Source organism: Gymnoscopelus microlampas, assembly GCF_963454915.1.
Source record: "Gymnoscopelus microlampas genome assembly, chromosome: 18".
In the NCBI taxonomy this organism is placed as follows: Eukaryota; Metazoa; Chordata; class Actinopteri; order Myctophiformes; family Myctophidae; genus Gymnoscopelus; species Gymnoscopelus microlampas.
This window is the reverse complement of record NC_139955.1, coordinates 43324609-43342261: the sequence shown is the minus strand read 5'-3', so window position 1 is coordinate 43342261 and position 17653 is coordinate 43324609. Positions and strand designations below refer to the sequence as shown.

Genomic DNA, 17653 nt, shown 5'->3' with positions numbered 1-17653 from the left:
AATAATGTTTAGTTACCTGCTTGCAACTGTGGAGAGCTGGAGTTCCATCTGAACTGAACCAAACCAACACCTGGCGCCTGTCTCACACCTGAGCTCTATTTATACCTAAATCTACAATGCATAATAAAAATACTATAATATATTTGTTAATCAGTATAAATATGCACAAAATATTTTTACTCAGTATACACAAATATGTTTACAAAATAATTGTACTGCTCACAGAAAGAAAAGCAGCTTTGTGAATATATTAAAAACATCTACCATAAGAAAGAAAAGAATATAGCACTCGTTTGTAAAACAATAATATTTTATTGCTTACTTGTAGAACTGGTAGACCCTTCTGTCATTGTCTACATCTTCATGGCTCAAAAAAATAAAAACAAAAAAGAGAAGCATTTTAAAATAAGTCTTTGGTTTTAATCCAGACTACTTCAGGTCTGGATGGATTTGGTATGGATTTCAGAGTTCCAACAAGTCCATTTAAAGGTGCAACTTGTAGTTTTAAGGTAGATGTCGTGGGTTGATGACGTTGTTTCAAGGTTCAGACTTGGACAGACACTGCAGTCCCGGTAACCTCCAGCGCGGGGCGCCACTGTGTATTCGGAGGTCTAACCACTCCTGCTGAGCCGGACCCAGGGCTGAACTGCAAACACAAGCCAGGGAGGAAATAAATAAACCACACAATGTTTCAAAAAACACTAATAGGAAGGAAATAAACAACACAATGTTTCAATAGACACTAATAGAAAGGAAATAAACAACATCATGTTTCAGTAAAAACTAAGTCCATCAATAAAAGCAACGGTGTGTTTCTGTGCACGCATTTGTAAACCGAAGCATATTTAGCCAAAATATGTTGCCAGAACCAACAGAGTTTCTTAATCCAGCTCACGATCGTATGTTTTCTGTTTTCCTCCATCCCGGCCGGTGCAGAGTAGGCTACTGGCTGACTGTGAGCAGGACCTCCCCGCTCGCTGTTACGATCACACATTTAAGTTGACGATTAAATGTCACTCAAATAATTGTGATTAACGATTTAATTGTGTGTTTGACGTTGGAGTACATGAATAAAAACATAAATTTCTGTTTGCCTTATAGGCTTTGTAATAAAATCACACCCTGTGTGAAGGAAGCGGTGCCTTTGGGGCGGGCCTTAACTCATTTCAGTTCGTCCCTATTGGTGGTCTGAGTCCACTTACCAAATTTGTACTTGGTAGCATGCTGCAAACTGGAATGATGGCTGTTTAAAGCCCAGCCAATGGGCAGACAGAGGGGGCGGGGCTTAAGTAATGACAGTTAGTCCCTATTGCTGGCTTTAGTCCATGTACAAAATTTGTACTCCATAGCATGCTGCGAACTTGAGTTATGGCTGTTTGAAGGCCAGCCAATGGGAAGACAGAGGGGGCGGGGCTTCAGCAATTCATGCTGGTCCCTATTGGTGGTCTAAGTCCACATACCAAATGTGGACTTGGTGGCATGCTGCAAACTGGAGTTATAGCTGTTTAAAATCCCGTGCTCATCCCGGGCTCATACGCCGTCCTCATCCCGGGCTAATACGGACACACACACAGACACGGAGTAAAAGCCAAGTGTAGAGCGGTTGGCACCGCTAAAAAATATTGCACACCTGGGGCTTCCATTGACATTTTAATCCTTTTCAAAATAGTAGAAATAGTTGATCTACAAGCTTCGAACAAGAGTCACAAACGCGTTGTGAGCTTGTAGCTAATTCTACTATTTTTGTAAAATGTTTGAAAATGTATGAAAATGTTTCAATATGGATACGATTATGATAATTATGCAAAGTAATTGCGATTACCTCAAATAATTGCGATTAGGCGATTATGTACTAATTGGGACAGCCCTAGGTGTCACGGCACAGGACTGACTTAAATGCTGATTCGGAGGCTTCTTTTGTTTGCAGGCACATACATATACACAAGTTCAACAGATAAACGGTGCACAGGGACCGCTCCAACGCCCATTTGCCAGTATTAATTTAACTCCGAGAGGGTACAAATACAACCAAATGAACCCCGTGGTGGTCCATGTATTCATACCCTCTCAATTCGAAGTTGTGTGTGTTGTCTCATGTTGCTGCTGTCGGTTGGAGCTGGGTGAGGAGAATTTTTTTTCCCCCGGTCGCCAATGCGCGACACCAACGGCACCTTCGCGTTAGACCCATAGTTTGAAAACCGCTGGTCTAAACAATATACTATCAAAAAAGAATAATGATGACATTGAAACTACAGGATACCAGGTAAGCAATGAACCTAACCACATCTGTCTAACTAACCCGTAACCTAAATAACATTTTAACCTTTAAGTGGTTAAATGTGCCACAAATAAAGTGGATCACTGTTGGATACCTTGGAGCGAGGTAGGGCGCCCCCGGGGGCGTGGCCGCAGTGAGGGCGGGGTCAGAGCTTAACGAGGCAGCAGGGACAGACTGGGTGAGACCCTCCCCCTCCATGCTTTCCAGGTTGGTGATACTGCCCCCTACTGCTGCCTCCATGCTACCGCTGCTGCTGGTTCCAGGGCCTGCACACGCACACGCACGCACACACACACACACACACACACACACACACACACACACACACACACACACACACACACACACACACACACACACGTTACAAGTTACGTCCTCTCATGGTTCTCAACGTGGGGTCTGGAGTCCACCAGTGGTGCAGATGGACCCTTAAGGGTCTGTAACTCTGAGTGTGTACAAATGGAATCAAATGGACCCTTACATGTGCCATGAGTGGAGCGTTTTTCTGGATGTGCAACAGGTTAAGGTGATAAAGGATAGAGATGGAAATGTTCTAACAAGTGAAGACAACTCAGTGTGTTGAGAAGATGGAAGGAGTACTTTGAGGGGCTGACGAATGAATAAAATGAGAGAGAGAGAGAGAGAGAGAGAGAAAGAAGGGTGGAGGACGAAGGGGTAGTGAGTGAACCAGAAAGTGAGGGGGATTGTGAAGGAGGAAGTGAGGGCAGAGCTATGAGGAGGATGAAAAATGGGAAGGCAGACCCACACGACATACCGGTGGAGGTGTGGAAATGTTTAGGAGAGACTGCAGTGGAGTTCCTCACTAGACTGTTAAACGCAACCTTGGAAGGCGAGAAGATGCCTGAACAGTGGAGAAATGGTATAGTTGTACCGATGTTCAAGAACAAGGGAGATGTACAGAGTTGTAGTGACTACAGAGGTATAAAGCTGATGAGCCACATCATGAAACTACAGTATGGGAGAGAGTAGTGGAAGCTAGGCTACGAGGAGAGGGGCATTTAGCGAGCAGCAGTATGGGTTTATGCCAAGGAAGTGGTGGAAAAAGTACTCAATGTTTTTGAGGTTTTTAATTTTTAGCGCTTAGCTGCCAAAACCGTAAATCTACGTGAAATCAATCTTTAGTTTTTTGGGGTTTTTTTCCACAAGGGGGGGGGGGGCTAGCGCAGCTCTGGAATCACCCACGGTGACTCTGAGAAGGAAGGGACAGATGGATCACCGTGCCAAAAAACCTGGCTCCCGTCCGCTCCCATTCTATCTCCTTGCAAAAAAACTCCATATTTCCATAACTTTTTAACATTAGCCAGGACCATCCACCATCGTGCACAATCGGGTGCTCACCGTGGAGTCTACAGCTGTAAACAGCGTAGCGGTACAAACGGTGAGATCTCTGGCACTCAACGTCACTTTTTTAATAAAAGTCTGGCACCGAATGTGTTAAGTGGCAGCCGCGCAGCAACTAGTCAGTTAGACGCTCTGCGATTGCTCAGTAGTTGACGCGCTGTGATTGGCCAGTAGTCACTTTGAGAGGCAGCTTGCCTTCTATGGCGGCCTGCCAGAGCCTCCTTGTATTGCGATACAGGTCGCAGAGGCCAATGCGGTATCTAGTTTTCTATATCTATGTGGCAGAGAAGGAATGGTGGCAGGATGTCTATGAGGACAGTGTGACAGCGGCGAGGAGTGCGGTAGGCAGTGTTGCCAGATTCTGTGAGAGAAACAAGCAACCAGGTCTAGGAAATACCTATGTTGAATGCACTTATTGTAAGTCGCTTTGGATAAAAGCATCTGCTAAATGACTGTTATTGTAATGGAAAACCAGCCCAAAAGAAGCGACTATGGGCCAAATGAGCACTTTAACATATACATCAGCTATTTGAAAATAGCAGATCTACAAGCTCACGACACGTCACGGTGCGACGCGTTGTGAGCTTGTAGATCGGCTATTTTCAAATAAAATCTTGCGGGGAAATATTAACAAGCTGATCTGGCAACCCTGGCGGTAGGAGTGCCGGACAGGTTCAAGGTTGGGGGTTTGGCCAACATCAGGGATCGGCACTGAGCCCTTTCTCGTTTGCATTGGTTATGGTACAGGTTGACAGATTGAAGGCAGGCAGGAGGCACCGTGGACTATGATGACATTGTGATATGTAGTGAGACGAATGGGTGAGATAATATTCGACATAATCTATAATGTGATCTACTGTGTCATTGCCAGTGTATCTGTACTGTTACAATTGGGGTCCCAGAGATGAAAAAGAATAATCGCATCCAAATGGGGGGGAAATTAAAAAGTATGATAATCACTGGTTACGGTAGCCTCTGTGTGTGTGTGAGTGTTTGTGTGTGTGTGTGTGTGTGTGTGTGTGTGTGTGTGTTGTGTGTGTGTGTGTGTGTGTGTGTGTGAGAGTGTGAGCGTGTGTGTGTGTGTGTGTGTGTGTGTGTGTGTGTGTGTGTGTGTGTGTGTGTGTGAGTGTGTGTGCGTGTGCGTGTGTGCGTGCATCTAAACTCACAGCATCGTCTCAAAGCGCCCCAGCCTCGGTACTGCATGTACGGTTTGGTCTGAGGCTGCTGGAGCAAACACACTACTGCCGAGTCCACCTGCTGAAACACCCTGACACACACACACACACACACACACACACACACACACACACAACACACACACACACACACACACACACACACACACACACACACACACACACACGTTTGTATTACTACTGTGTCAACATTTTAGGACGCCATTGAAAATAGCTGAAAATTGCCAAGAAATCAGTGTTGATTTTGACAGCAAATTTTGTCATAGTCTTTTGAATAAAATTTCATTTAGTTTTAGCCATATTTTAGTAATCTGAAACGTTTTAGTTTTAGTCTAGTTATAGTCGACTAAATCTACAGCTGATTTAGTCGACTAAAATGTATTTTGGCGGTGCCTTGATGGCGTCTTAATGGCTGATTTTACACTTGGTTGCATGCTCAGAGCACAACACCCGAGCGCAACCAAACATAAAATGACTTGTCTTTTAGTTCTACTGGATCTCTTCTCCTCTAGTCCCTCACTGACATTTTAGTCTAGTTTTTATCTGTTGACCAAATTGTCTTACTTTTAGTCATCATAGCTTAGCGTTTATTTCATTTTTATTTAGTTTTCGTCAGTGCAAAAAAGTTGTCAACGAAAATTTTTCGTCATAGTTTTAGTCGACGTAATCAACACGGCAAGAAATAGCCGAGAATAGGGAAAGCTCTAAACCCCAACCCCTAAAACCCAACCCCTAAAAGAAACTTGTGGGGAATTTTGCCCCACGAGTTTCTTATCTTTTCTATGATGTTATGATATCCTAGGATGAGTGGTACAGTGGAGAAATTTCATAACTCCATTCAGGGTCCGCCACAGCTAAAAACGCGGGACGGGATTCGAAATCTCGTTTCGAACTCTCGTTTGGCAAGACTTCCGGTGGGGCGCATTCAAGACAATCACTGTGTTCTGTCACTATATGAACGTCAGATCTCACAAACAAACAAACAACAAAAAAGCTATTCAAATACACGATTTAGCGCAAGGACCATAGGCGCATATAGGCGTCCATAAGATCATAGAAAAGGTAAGAAAACCGTGGGGCAAAATTCCCCTTTAACTCCAACCTGAACCCTTTCCTCTCAATGTCCATTTGTCAAATTCTACTGTACTCTGTGGGGACACAACAACACAAACCAGAGGTTACATCAGGGGTGATGCAACTTTGATGATGGAGAGGGACACTATATTTCCACACTCACTCCAGAGGGCTATATTGCATATTGTTGTTGTCGGGCAGAAACCTCTTCTCTCCATATTTAAACTTCCTTCGCCATTCTATGTCTCTCAAAAGTAGCAAAAACAGCCGATCTACAAGCTCAAAACGTGTCGCGCTGCGACGAGTTTTGAGCTTGTAGATCTGCTATTATTGCAATTACCGGTATTTTATTGGTTCTATTTTTGAATTGGAATCCTGAAAAGTATTTTTTTAATTTAATTTCAAAGGCATTTAGTTACTTATGTTAACTTTATGAACTTAAATACAAATACATTGGACATAAAAAAGACAATAGAATTTTAATACTAGTCATTTAAGCTACTAATATAGACTGAAGTAAATAAAGCGGGTCATGTTTGGAATTGTAACAGCTGAAATCAATAATATATCAGTATTCCGATATTAACCTGCGGGCCGCATTAAGTGAAGGTGGGGGCCGCATGTGGCCCCCGGGCCGCCAGTTGCCCATGTATGGGTTACATTCTACTATACTTTGTGGGGACAGATACCTGAGGTTCAGCAGCCGCTGGTGGAGCTCAGAGGACAGCCTGTACTGGTCCGACTGGAGCAGCTCTCTGATGGAGTCAAAGTCCTGCTTCAGCTGGAGAGCTCCCTGGATGCTGAGGACACACACACGCGCGCACGCGTGCACACACACACACACACACACACACACACACACACACACACACGCAGTTTACAGTTTAGGCATTTAGCAGACGCTCTTAATCCAGAGCGATTTACAGTAAGCAAGGACACAAGATAATACGTACATCATAATACATCAATATTGCATCAAATGCATAGAAATAGTAATCTAATAATAAAGTAATACATAAGTAAACCAATAATCTAATACATACGTAAACCAATAACCTATCATCAGAAACTATACACACTATAAGATGCCGGGTCAACAATGACCAGGCATCTGTCTACATAACACGCTGTCTAAGTTACTTTTTAGCCTTTGCATAATCCTGCCAGGTCGTCAAGGCTAGTGCGCGCGCGCACGCGCACACGCACACGCACACGCACACACACACACACACACAGACACACGCAGGGACGTGCACAGATAGACTCTAGGTGATGCTAGAGCACCTGCCCTTTGCCCTCTTGACCAGAAGTGCCCTTTTGAAAAAAAACGTTTTTTTTCCCAGTTTACAGCAGGGGTCTTCAACAGGGGGTCCGGGACCCCTAGGGGGTCCTCAGAGTTACTACAGGGGGTCCGCCAATTCTTTATGTGATATGATTTTTCTTTTTACCATAACCACTCGAAACCTAGCATCCCTTTTCTGAGGAGAACTTTAGCCAAAAATAGCAGATCTACAAGCCCACAACGCCTCGCGCTGCGAGGCGTTGTGGGCTTGTAGATCTGCTATTTTTGGCAAAGAGGTATAGGTGTAGAGGGAAAAAAGAGCAGACCAAGTAAAAAAAAAAAAGTATAATTTACTTGAGCACCTGCCCCTCAAAATGTCTGTGCACGCCACTGCACACACATTTCCTAATGTTGTTTAAACAAGTGGTTCCCATACATTTTCATGTCAAGGACCACCCAAATTAATATGTATTCGTATACGGACGAGGCAAACAGAAATGTCATTTTTATTCGTATGTTCAACACCCCCCAAAAATAAATAAATCATTAAGATTGTGATAATTCTTTTGACAGTCAATGGTCGAGTAAAACCTTACCTGAATCTGATCTTGTGTGTGAGTATGTGCTCCATCCAGGCCTCCATGAAAGCGGTGGTGGTCACGCTCAGGGCCTGGCTACGGGCGTCGTCCGGGAACGGCGCCACGGCCTCCACCACCTGACCAATCACGCTCTCCGCTGCCACGGACGCGTACTCACTGGGGCTGCCGCCAACATCTAGGACACGGTGGTGCAAAGAAATTAAGTAATTCATTTGTTTTACTTTACTTGAGTATGTCCATTTTTCAATACTTTATACTTCTACTCCTTGCGTAGCATCTCAGAGGCAAATATTGTACTTTTTACTCCACTACAATTATTTGAAAACCTAAAAGTGATATTTTCACTTACAGACATGTTTGGGGTCATTTTAACGTCTACACTGGCCTTTGTGAACACCCCAGACAGTTAGATTCTGATACATTTTGGCCTAAATGTGGTTATAAGAGTGTGTACAGCAACGTATACATAAAGATGAAATATGACAGTCCTGTTAATTTCATCGTGCAAATATACACTTTGTAAATATACAAAGAAATTATTGACATATTAAATAATGTTATACATGTAAAAAATAGCAGAGATAGCTGATATACAAGCTCACAATCCACAAGCTTGTAGATCTGCTATTTCTGTTTTTTTTATATATCTGAAAAGGTGTGAACATTTTGCAACATTGAAACGATTATGCAAAAAAAAAGTGCGATTATCTCAATTAATTACAATTAGAAGATTATGTAATAATTGTGACAGGCCTAGTAATAATTGTGACAGACCTTAATTCAAATGATAATGGTCTGTTCCGTTGGTTTTTAGTTACCGCTGTTGTAGTTGAGCGCCCTCCAGTGTCTGCCGGAGGGCATGGTCTGTTCAAAGATCTCCTCGGACATCTTCTTGCAGTCGCTGGAGAAGATCTTCAGCGCCAAGGAAGAGAAAGCCTGTGGGACAGAGGCTGACTTACACACAATGGGAACTAGGGCTGGGATCCTCCGGAACTGGATTCAACACTGAGGAACCGGATTCAGTTCCATCACATACGGAAGCGTTTCCGGAAGCGTTTATTTTCTATCACACTGTCAGAGCTGGTATGTGGACTTCACGTCTGCTATACAATTACAATATTGGCGATCTTGAACTTTTTAATTTCAAGCAACACCATAACTCAGAGAGTAGGAATGGAAGCATCGATTTTACAAATCTTTACAAAAATAGCCAAAATAGCCGATCTAGAAACCAGGGCGATCTAGAAGCCTGGGCTGCTGAGCTCGCCAGAGCCAGGCCAGAGCCTTTCCTGGCGGTTCTGGACAACCGCCTATCCGACCGACTCGACACTGGGCACGCAGAGTTCTCATTCTCAACAGGCCTGAAAATTAAGGCCCCGCCCTAACTGGGCCCTACTGGGCCATACCATACTTTTAGGCCCGAAAACCCCCAAAACCCGAAAATGTGTCATTATGTGCACAGATTGGACCTTCGTTTCCAGAGGTAATGGCCAAAACATCTTGAAAACGGCCACTTTCGCCGATTTTCGGTCGCCGATTTTCGATTGAGTTTTGGCCACTGTCGCCCGTTTTTCTTTAAAGGGATTCTAGGCAAGTTCAGAGATCAAAAAAAGAAAAAAACTGTTGTCAAACACCGCCCCTCCACTCCCCCGTGGAGCGTTTTAAAACCGAAAGTAAAAAGTAAAAACAGCGCAGCAGAAAACAATGGCGGCTCGTTCCATTTTTGTCGGCTGCACTCGGTTCCATTCGGTTTCACTCGAACAGTTCACACGGGCACGGACGCGCACGGACGCGCACATGCGAGCGTTTCATTTACGTCCCGGATACCCGGATGTCAAAACATAAATAGTAGGGAAAATACGGATTTCAGAAAGAGGACTGTGTTTCAATGCAGGAAAACACCCCAACATCATTATATAGTGGCTGATAGAGGGGAAAAAATGCTAAATATATATATGTAAATATTTTTTAAATGTAGGCTTAATGTTGCCTAGAATCCCTATAATAACACGGGCTAGGAAGGTTGGACGGCGACAAACTAGATAACCTGAGTAAAGTTCACTTTAAGTTGCATCCAACACATCCACTGCCATTTCCGTCAGCCTTGCCGTTAGACCGCTAGGGGCAGTTGAAATTTCTTTTTTTGGGGGGTAATAGATTTCTTTTTTTTCTCCTTCATGGAACCCGAGGCTCGGCTCGGCCCGACTAATTAGCATAGATTTTTGAGAACTCTCGACAGTCTCTCAGGTCATCTGCAACGTGCGTGGCGAAATTTGAAGTCGGACGGTGGAACGGTTCTCGAGATACGTGGATTACAGATGTACATGCGTACAGGAGATTCCTTGCAAAAATAGCCAATCTACAAGCTCAAAACGCGTCGCACTGCGACGCGTTTTGAGCTTGTAGATCGGCTGTTTTTGCTACTTTTTCAAAAAAGCTTTTCCAAAAAGCAAAGATCTGCTATTTTTGAATTGGAATCCTGATTTTTTTTTATTTTATTTCATTTCAAATGCATTTAGTTATACTTATGTTAACTTTACGCACTTAAATACAAACACATTGGACATAAAAAAGATAATACAATTTTAATACTAGTCATTAAGCTACTAATCATTATCAGTCATTAAGCTATTACTGACTGAAGTAATTAAAGCGGGTCATGTTTGCAATAATATATCAGTATTCCGATATTAACCTGCGGGGGCCGCATTAAGTGAAGCCCATGTATGTACGCTAATGCTCACCTGCAGCTCAGAGACTGCCCTGCCAAGCGCTTCCATCTGCTGCCTCAACAAAACCTGATGATGATGATGAAAGGAATTGCCTCCGTTCATCGCCAGGGTTTCCGTCTGCTGCAGGAACTTCTCTAGACACAGCCTGAGCGCCTGTACACACACAAGTCATGAACGCACACAATGCACACATTAATGCACGGGAACAAAAACATGATGATGATGATGAATACAAGTTACAATTTGGGCATTTAACATGGCGGTTCTCAAACTTTACCGTTTCAAGGAACCCCTAGTTTGGTAACTATGTATTAAGAGGCCACGGACCCCCATAACTCTGAGAGTGTACAAATGGAACCAAAAAAAAAGAGGTTCCTATCACATCTTGTATCTCTATGGGATTCACCTGTATAAATAAAAGTCAAATACATTTTTTTAATAAATCTGGTTCCATTTGTACACTTTTGGAGTTACAGACATGTTAAGGGTCCCTCTGTCCCCAACTATTAATAATACATTTGGCTGGGGACCCCCTGGAACCCCCTCAAGGATCCCACTTTGAGAAGCACTGATTTAGGCGTTTAGCAGACGTTCAAGTGTGAGTAGAGTAAAGTTAATAAACAACAAGATAAATTGTCAGATAAGTAGTGTGCAGAGCAAACAATGTGGTGCTGGGGTCTTCAACGTTTTTCAGCCCAAGGACCCCTTAGCTGAGAGAGAGAGAGATGAAGCAGGGACCCCCACTATATACTGCGTAAAATTGTGTTGCAGATTAAACTTTTACATGGATTTCATAGATAGTTTTGTAGACTTGTTTGACGGCATTATCATGTTGAATTCATGTTCATGTGTATCTTCAGACATTTAACCACTTAAACAGTCACTTAGTAAACTTGACCTTTCACTCTGTACTTATTCTGCTTCGCAGTTGTGAGCTTGTAGATCTGCTACTTTTGGTTCTCCTCAGAATAGGAATGCTAGGGTTCAAGTGGCTAATGTAAAAAAAGTAAGAAAAAGGGTTCCTATCACAGAAACATTTGGCGACCCCGCCTGTAGTAACTCTGGGGACCGCCTCGGGGTCCCCCAGAGTGAAGACCCCTGATGTAGTGCATTAAAGAAACTAGGATATTATTTACATTGCTATAACTGCTATAAGTAACTTGAAGCCTAAATTAAAAAATATTTATATATATATATATATTTAGCATTTTTTCCCCTCTATCAGCCACTATATAATGATGCTGGGGTGTTTTCCTGCATTGAAACACAGTCCTCTTTCTGAAATCTGTATTTTCCCTACTGTTTATGTTTTGACATCCGTGTATCCAGCTCTGTCCGGGACGTAAATGAAACGCACGCATGTGTGCGTCCGTGCACGTCCGTGTCCGTGTGCCGAGTTCGAGTGAAACCGAATGGAACCGAGTGCAGCGGACAAAAATGGAACGGCAGCCATTGTTTTCTCTGCTGTGTTTTTACTTTTGTTTTTAAAACTTTAAAACGCTCTCAAACTTCTTTTTTGAGGCACAGAATTTACTTCTAAGATAGCGTTTGGATAGAAAAATCAGAGAACCAGCAGGGGCGGGCAGTGACACGTATGTATCCGAATAAAGCAACCTATTTTCAGCATAACCCCTTCTAAAGTCCCCTTGCGTCATATTAACTGGTGCTGGGGAAAATGAGCTGCTGATTGGCTGAAGGAGAATTAACTGCTGATTGGCTGAAGGGGTTGTCAGTCAACGGTACTAACTGTTTGACAACAGTTTTTTTTTCTTTTTTTGATCCCTGAAGTTGCCTAGAATCCCTTTAACTCCCTGACCTTGATAGGGTATTGATACTTTTACTTAAGTAAAACATTTGAGTACTTCTTCCATCACTGTTTGTATTGCTATGTGGATGTACTCCCTGACCTTGAGGTCTCCGTGTGAGATGAGGAGGAACTTGTAGACGCTCCAGGCAGAGAGGAACTGATAGGACTTGGACATCACCCAGCCGCTGGACGACTGCACTGAGGCTAGCGCTCTGCTAACTGTAGCCCTGTGGAGGGTGGACCTGGGGGGACACACGCCCACAGCACCTGAGAGATAGACACAGAGAGAGCGAGAGAGAGAGACACAGAGAGAGAGACACAGAGAGAGACACAGAGAGAGACACAGAGAGAGAGACACAGAGAGAGAGACACAGAGAGAGAGACACACAGAGAGAGACACAGAGAGAGAGACACAGAGAGAGAGACACAGAGAGAGAGCCACAGAGAGAGACACAGAGAGAGAGACACAGAGAGAGAGACACAGAGAGAGACACAGAGAGAGAGACACAGAGAGAGAGACACAGAGAGAGACACAGAGAGAGACACAGAGAGAGAGACACAGAGAGAGACACAGAGAGAGAGACACAGAGAGAGAGACACAGAGAGAGAGAGAGAGACAGACAGACAGACTGAGTACTTTGTCCATGCTCTGCACTGATGTGAGACAGGCCGTTCTACCTGTCTCTCTGCTCTGTGCTCAGGAGGCGAGACAGCATGTTCTACCCGTCTCTCTGCTCTGTGCTGAGGCGAGACAGCATGTTCTACCTGTCTTTCTGCTTTGTGCAGGAGGCAAGACAGCCTGTTCTACCTGTCTCTCTGCTCTGTGCTGAGGTGAGACAGCATGTTCTACCTGTCTCTCTGCTCTGTGCTGAGGCGAGACAGCATGTTCTACCTGTCTCTCTGCGGAGGTGAGACAGCATGTTCTACCTGTCTCTCTGCTCTGTGCGGAGGTGAGACAGCATGTTCTACCTGTCTTTCTGCTTTGTGCAGGAGGCAAGACAGCCTGTTCTACCTGTCTCTCTGCTCTGTGCTGAGGTGAGACAGCATGTTCTACCTGTCTCTCTGCTCTGTGCTGAGGCAAGACAGCCTGTTCTACCTGTCTCTCTGCTCTGTGCTGAGGTGAGACAGCATGTTCTACCTGTCTCTCTGCTCTGTGCTGAGGTGAGACAGCATGTTCTACCTGTCTCTCTGCTCTGTGCTGAGGCGAGACAGCATGTTCTACCTGTCTCTCTGCTCTGTGCTGAGGTGAGACAGCATGTTCTACCTGTCTCTCTGCTCTGTGCTGAGGCGAGACAGCCTGTTCTACCTGTCTCTCTGCTCTGTGCTGAGGCGAGACAGCATGTTCTACCTGTCTCTCTGCTCTGTGCGGAGGTGAGACAGCATGTTCTACCTGTCTCTCTGCTCTGTGCGGAGGTGAGACAGTGCAGGGAGGACAGCAGTGGAGGGAAGAGCCACAGGAAGTGCTCCATCGTGGCCGTCATCACCGTGCTCCCGTCTCGCCCCGATGAGGTCATCACCGTGCTCCCGTCTCGCCCCGATGAGGTCATCGCCGCCGTGCTCCCGTCTCGCCCCGATGAGGTCATCGCCGTGCTCCCGTCTCGCCCTGATGATGTCAGTGCAGCTCTGCTGTCCTGGGGGCGTGGCCCCGGGAGACACTTGTCTTTCAGACCCGAACCCAGAGCTCTGCAACACACTGGAGAGAGAGAGAGAGAGAGAGAGAGAGAGAGAGAGAGAGAGAGAGAGAGAGAGAGAGAGAGAGACACAGAGAGAGAGAGAGAGAGAGAGAGAGAGAGACAGAGACAGAGACAGAGACAGAGAGAGAGAGAGAGAGAGAGAGAGAGAGAGAGAGAGAGAGAGAGAGAGACACACAGAGAGAGAGAGAGAGAGAGAGAGAGAGAAAGAGACAGACAGACAGACAGACAGACAGACAGAGAGAATGAAAAAGAAAAAGATTCAAGAGAGAAATATAATTTTACAAAACATTCTTGATTTGCTTTAAACAGATTTTGAGGAAAAGCTTTGCAATCTAGTTGACTGTTTTAAAGGGATAGTTCACCCCCAAAATGACTTGTTTTCTATTGATCAGTCACTCCATGGACACTTGAATTCATGGATATTTTTTTGTGGTTGTCTCATTCCTAAGACAATAATTTGATGACCAGCAGCGGTTCCGGTGGGAGACACAAACACTCCTTTGTGTGTGTGTGTGTGTGTGTGTGTGTGTGTGTGTGTGTGTGTGGCTGTGTGTGTGTGTGTGTGTGTGTGTGTGTGTGTGTGTGTGTGTGTGTGTGTGTGTGTGTGTGTGTGTGTGTGTGTGGTGTGTGGTGTGTGGTGTGTGGTGTGTGTGTGTGTGTGTGTGTGTGTGTGTGTGTGTGTGTGTGGTACTAACCATGGTCCCAGTGTGTGTGTGCTGTGTGGACCAACAGGTGTAGAAACAGGTTGTCCAGCATAGCCCTGCATTCCTTGGGAAACACCTCTACAACACAGACATCAAGGGGCGCCAACACAGCAACACATGCAGAGAAAACGGATAAAACCATGAAGTCAAAACGAAATAAAAACTAAAGATGCTTGACCAGGGTTATTATAGTTAAAACTAAATGTATTGAGTGTTTACAAAACTAAGTAAAAACATAAGAGACTAGAAAATGTGCTCCTCGGAGCACAGGTCTCCGCCAGTACTGTTCCTGATTAATCCCGTCTTACCTCACTTCAAAAGATATAAATGATCTTTTAAAGTGACACACCTATTTATAGGCCTCTATTTCATCATGCGTCTCGCTAGGCAATCAAAGCACACCCTTTCAACATATTGTCACGTGTCACGTGAAGCTTGACCAATGATAGCTTGGTGGACACACGGAAGGACGAGAACGAAAACATAGTCTCCTGGCGGAGACAAATATCTCTTGGTTTTAGTCAATGTCAACATCCAATATCTTTCTTCAAAAAGTGTGAAAATAGCCGATCTACAAGCTCACAGCGCGTCGCAACGTGAACTTGTAGACCGGCTATTTTTGCTACTTTTGTGTGACAGAATGGCGAAGTACGGCATTAATTTGCATAAAAAGTTAAAATACGAAGATAAGACTTGTCTGCCCGACAGTATGGAAATATAGTGGCCCCCTCCATCATCAAAGTTGCATCACCCCTGCCCTAAAACTAAAACTAATAAACATTTAACGGAAAAAAAACTAAGCCTTTTCAGAAAATACAAATGAAACTAAACTAGCAAACCTGCCTTAAAAAAAAGAATACAAATTAAACTGAAAATGATGATAAAACGTCAAATAGAAGGAAATAAAAAACAAAAAAAACGAATGATAAATTCACAACTACAATAACCTTGCTTTGAGGCCTGACAAAGTTCGCGTAGGAGTCGGAACTTCGTGCGGTCGCTCCATAGGTTGATGCTGCCCACGGCGCTGTCCGCTGGCGGGTGGTGGAAGTGCAGGCGCAAGGCGCGGCCGCAGTGGCTCCACAGCAGGGCGCGGTACTGTCCAAAGAGGCGGCCGCACGCGTCCGAACGGCCCAGGTCCCGCCACTGCACCGAGCGAGGCCGAGAGAACGACTCCTGTTTTTCCTCCCGAAAAAAACCCTCCTCCTGCTCTCCTTCGCTCACACCTGAAGGGCTGGAAGGAGAATCAGAATGAAACTTTATTGTCACATCACAGGTTTACAGGTGTGAAAACCACCAACCTCCACCCGCATGACCATAAAAAAATTGTTTTCATTTTTTAATATTCAATTATATATACTAAATTTAATAAATATCCTTAGTTTGCTTCTTTTTTTTCACAGAATCAAATGTTTTATGGCCATGATTCACCAGGACTGGATGGCTTGATTCTAGGCTTAAAATAATTGATATAAACATTTTTGGAAAAATGCATTGGCTTTTTTAGAGTGGAACCAGAAAATGTCCGCCACTGCTATGCCCTATATCGGTTCGATACCGATATTGCAAATATATATATATTTTTTTTATCCCGCGATTTTTGTAACCCATTTTTTTCACCCGGTGCCAATTTCCTACGTGATCCTGGGCACTACACCAGCGCTACACCAGTCCCCCACAGCCTAGGGAGGCCAGGGCCGAGCTCATGCTTCCTTCAATGCATGAGAGCCAACTGACCTTCTTGTCACCTGACAGGGGGGAGTTTCCCCGGTAGGACGTAGCGCGTGGAAGGAACACGTTATTCCAACCCGTTCCCTTCCCCTCCATCAGGCACCCTGGCTGTCATGGGGGAGGCGGTATAGTGACCAGGATTACTACATGTTTTTCTGAGGGTATTAACTACCCTGGTAGACACGGGGAGAACATGCAAACTCCACACAGAGTGGGCCCTTTCGCCAACCCCACCTAGGGTATGGGCGCTGATGACGCGGAGGAGAAGACACACCCCCAGCGCCCACAGCGTCCCTGGCGGGAATCGAACCCAGGACCTTCTAGCTGTGAGGCGACAGCGCTACCGACTGGGCCACCGTGCCACCCCCGATATTGCATTTTAAAGGCCAACATCGGCCAATACCGAACACCGATATGACGACCGGTTTAATCGTGCATCCTTAATAAAAATCATAGTGTTATGACAATTTCGGCCCATCAGTGGGGCCCGGCCCGCATCTTGAGAATCACCGGAGCTCATCAGAATACCTGGGGCTGGGATTCGATCTGTCGGTCGTCGTGTCCCGCTCCGTCCGTTGCTGCTGGCTCCTGTCCAGGCTTTGGTGGTGGTCCTGGGACGGACGTGGCTCTGGTGTCACTCTGTTCACGGTTCTTCTTGGCACAGCTCCATGATCCGGTCCAGGTTTTGGTGACGTCATCAGCGGGTCACCACCAGCACTCTGGCATGGATCATCTAGGGCTGTGTCACCGTCATGATAGTTTAGTTGGCGATAAATTGTCGTACAATGATACGATTGAATTGTACAATAATCAAAATAAGTACTGTACTATGGCCAAAACAGGTCATATATTTAATCATTTGACTTGTTTTCAAAACTTTTTGTTCCCCCAACTTTTCATGTTGTGAGAATTTCTTTTCAAGAGATGAATTCATACGTACTGTATGAATGGAAATTATTCTGACAACCCCCCCCCCCCCACCCTGACAAGCTCTTGGAATTGGAGGAGTTGAGGCATTACATTTAGTTTGACTAAACGCCGTTGGGAGCATGTAGATCTGCTATATTCAAAATGTTCACCTCTTTCTTATGGTGATATCTGAGGTATTGAAAAGGTCTTAAAAGTCGACTCTGTGTTGGTTTGTTTATTATCGAGTGAGACGCATATTTGCACATTAACTCATTCACTGCTAGA

The 17653-nt window shown here is 44.8% G+C and overlaps 1 protein-coding gene across 5 annotated transcripts in view; it reads right to left on the bottom strand.

Annotated features, from left to right (window-relative positions):
* Nucleotides 1-204: 204 nt before the first annotated feature.
* ccdc142 (coiled-coil domain containing 142) overlaps nucleotides 205-17653 on the bottom strand; it is a 28826-nt gene continuing 11377 nt past the window's right edge. For all 5 annotated transcript variants that reach the window (XM_084041419.1, XM_084041423.1, XM_084041422.1 and 2 more), the window contains 12 exons: nucleotides 16988-17198; nucleotides 15676-15962; nucleotides 14720-14806; nucleotides 13721-14023; nucleotides 12431-12597; nucleotides 10536-10676; nucleotides 8610-8727; nucleotides 7789-7966; nucleotides 6600-6710; nucleotides 4807-4907; nucleotides 2373-2544; nucleotides 205-646 (listed from right to left, as the gene is read on the bottom strand). In XM_084041419.1, coding sequence (XP_083897545.1) covers nucleotides 538-646; nucleotides 2373-2544; nucleotides 4807-4907; nucleotides 6600-6710; nucleotides 7789-7966; nucleotides 8610-8727; nucleotides 10536-10676; nucleotides 12431-12597; nucleotides 13721-14023; nucleotides 14720-14806; nucleotides 15676-15962; nucleotides 16988-17198 — 1985 coding nt within the window. In that variant the 3' untranslated portion in view covers nucleotides 205-537. The remainder of the gene's footprint in view (nucleotides 647-2372; nucleotides 2545-4806; nucleotides 4908-6599; nucleotides 6711-7788; nucleotides 7967-8609; nucleotides 8728-10535; nucleotides 10677-12430; nucleotides 12598-13720; nucleotides 14024-14719; nucleotides 14807-15675; nucleotides 15963-16987; nucleotides 17199-17653) is intronic.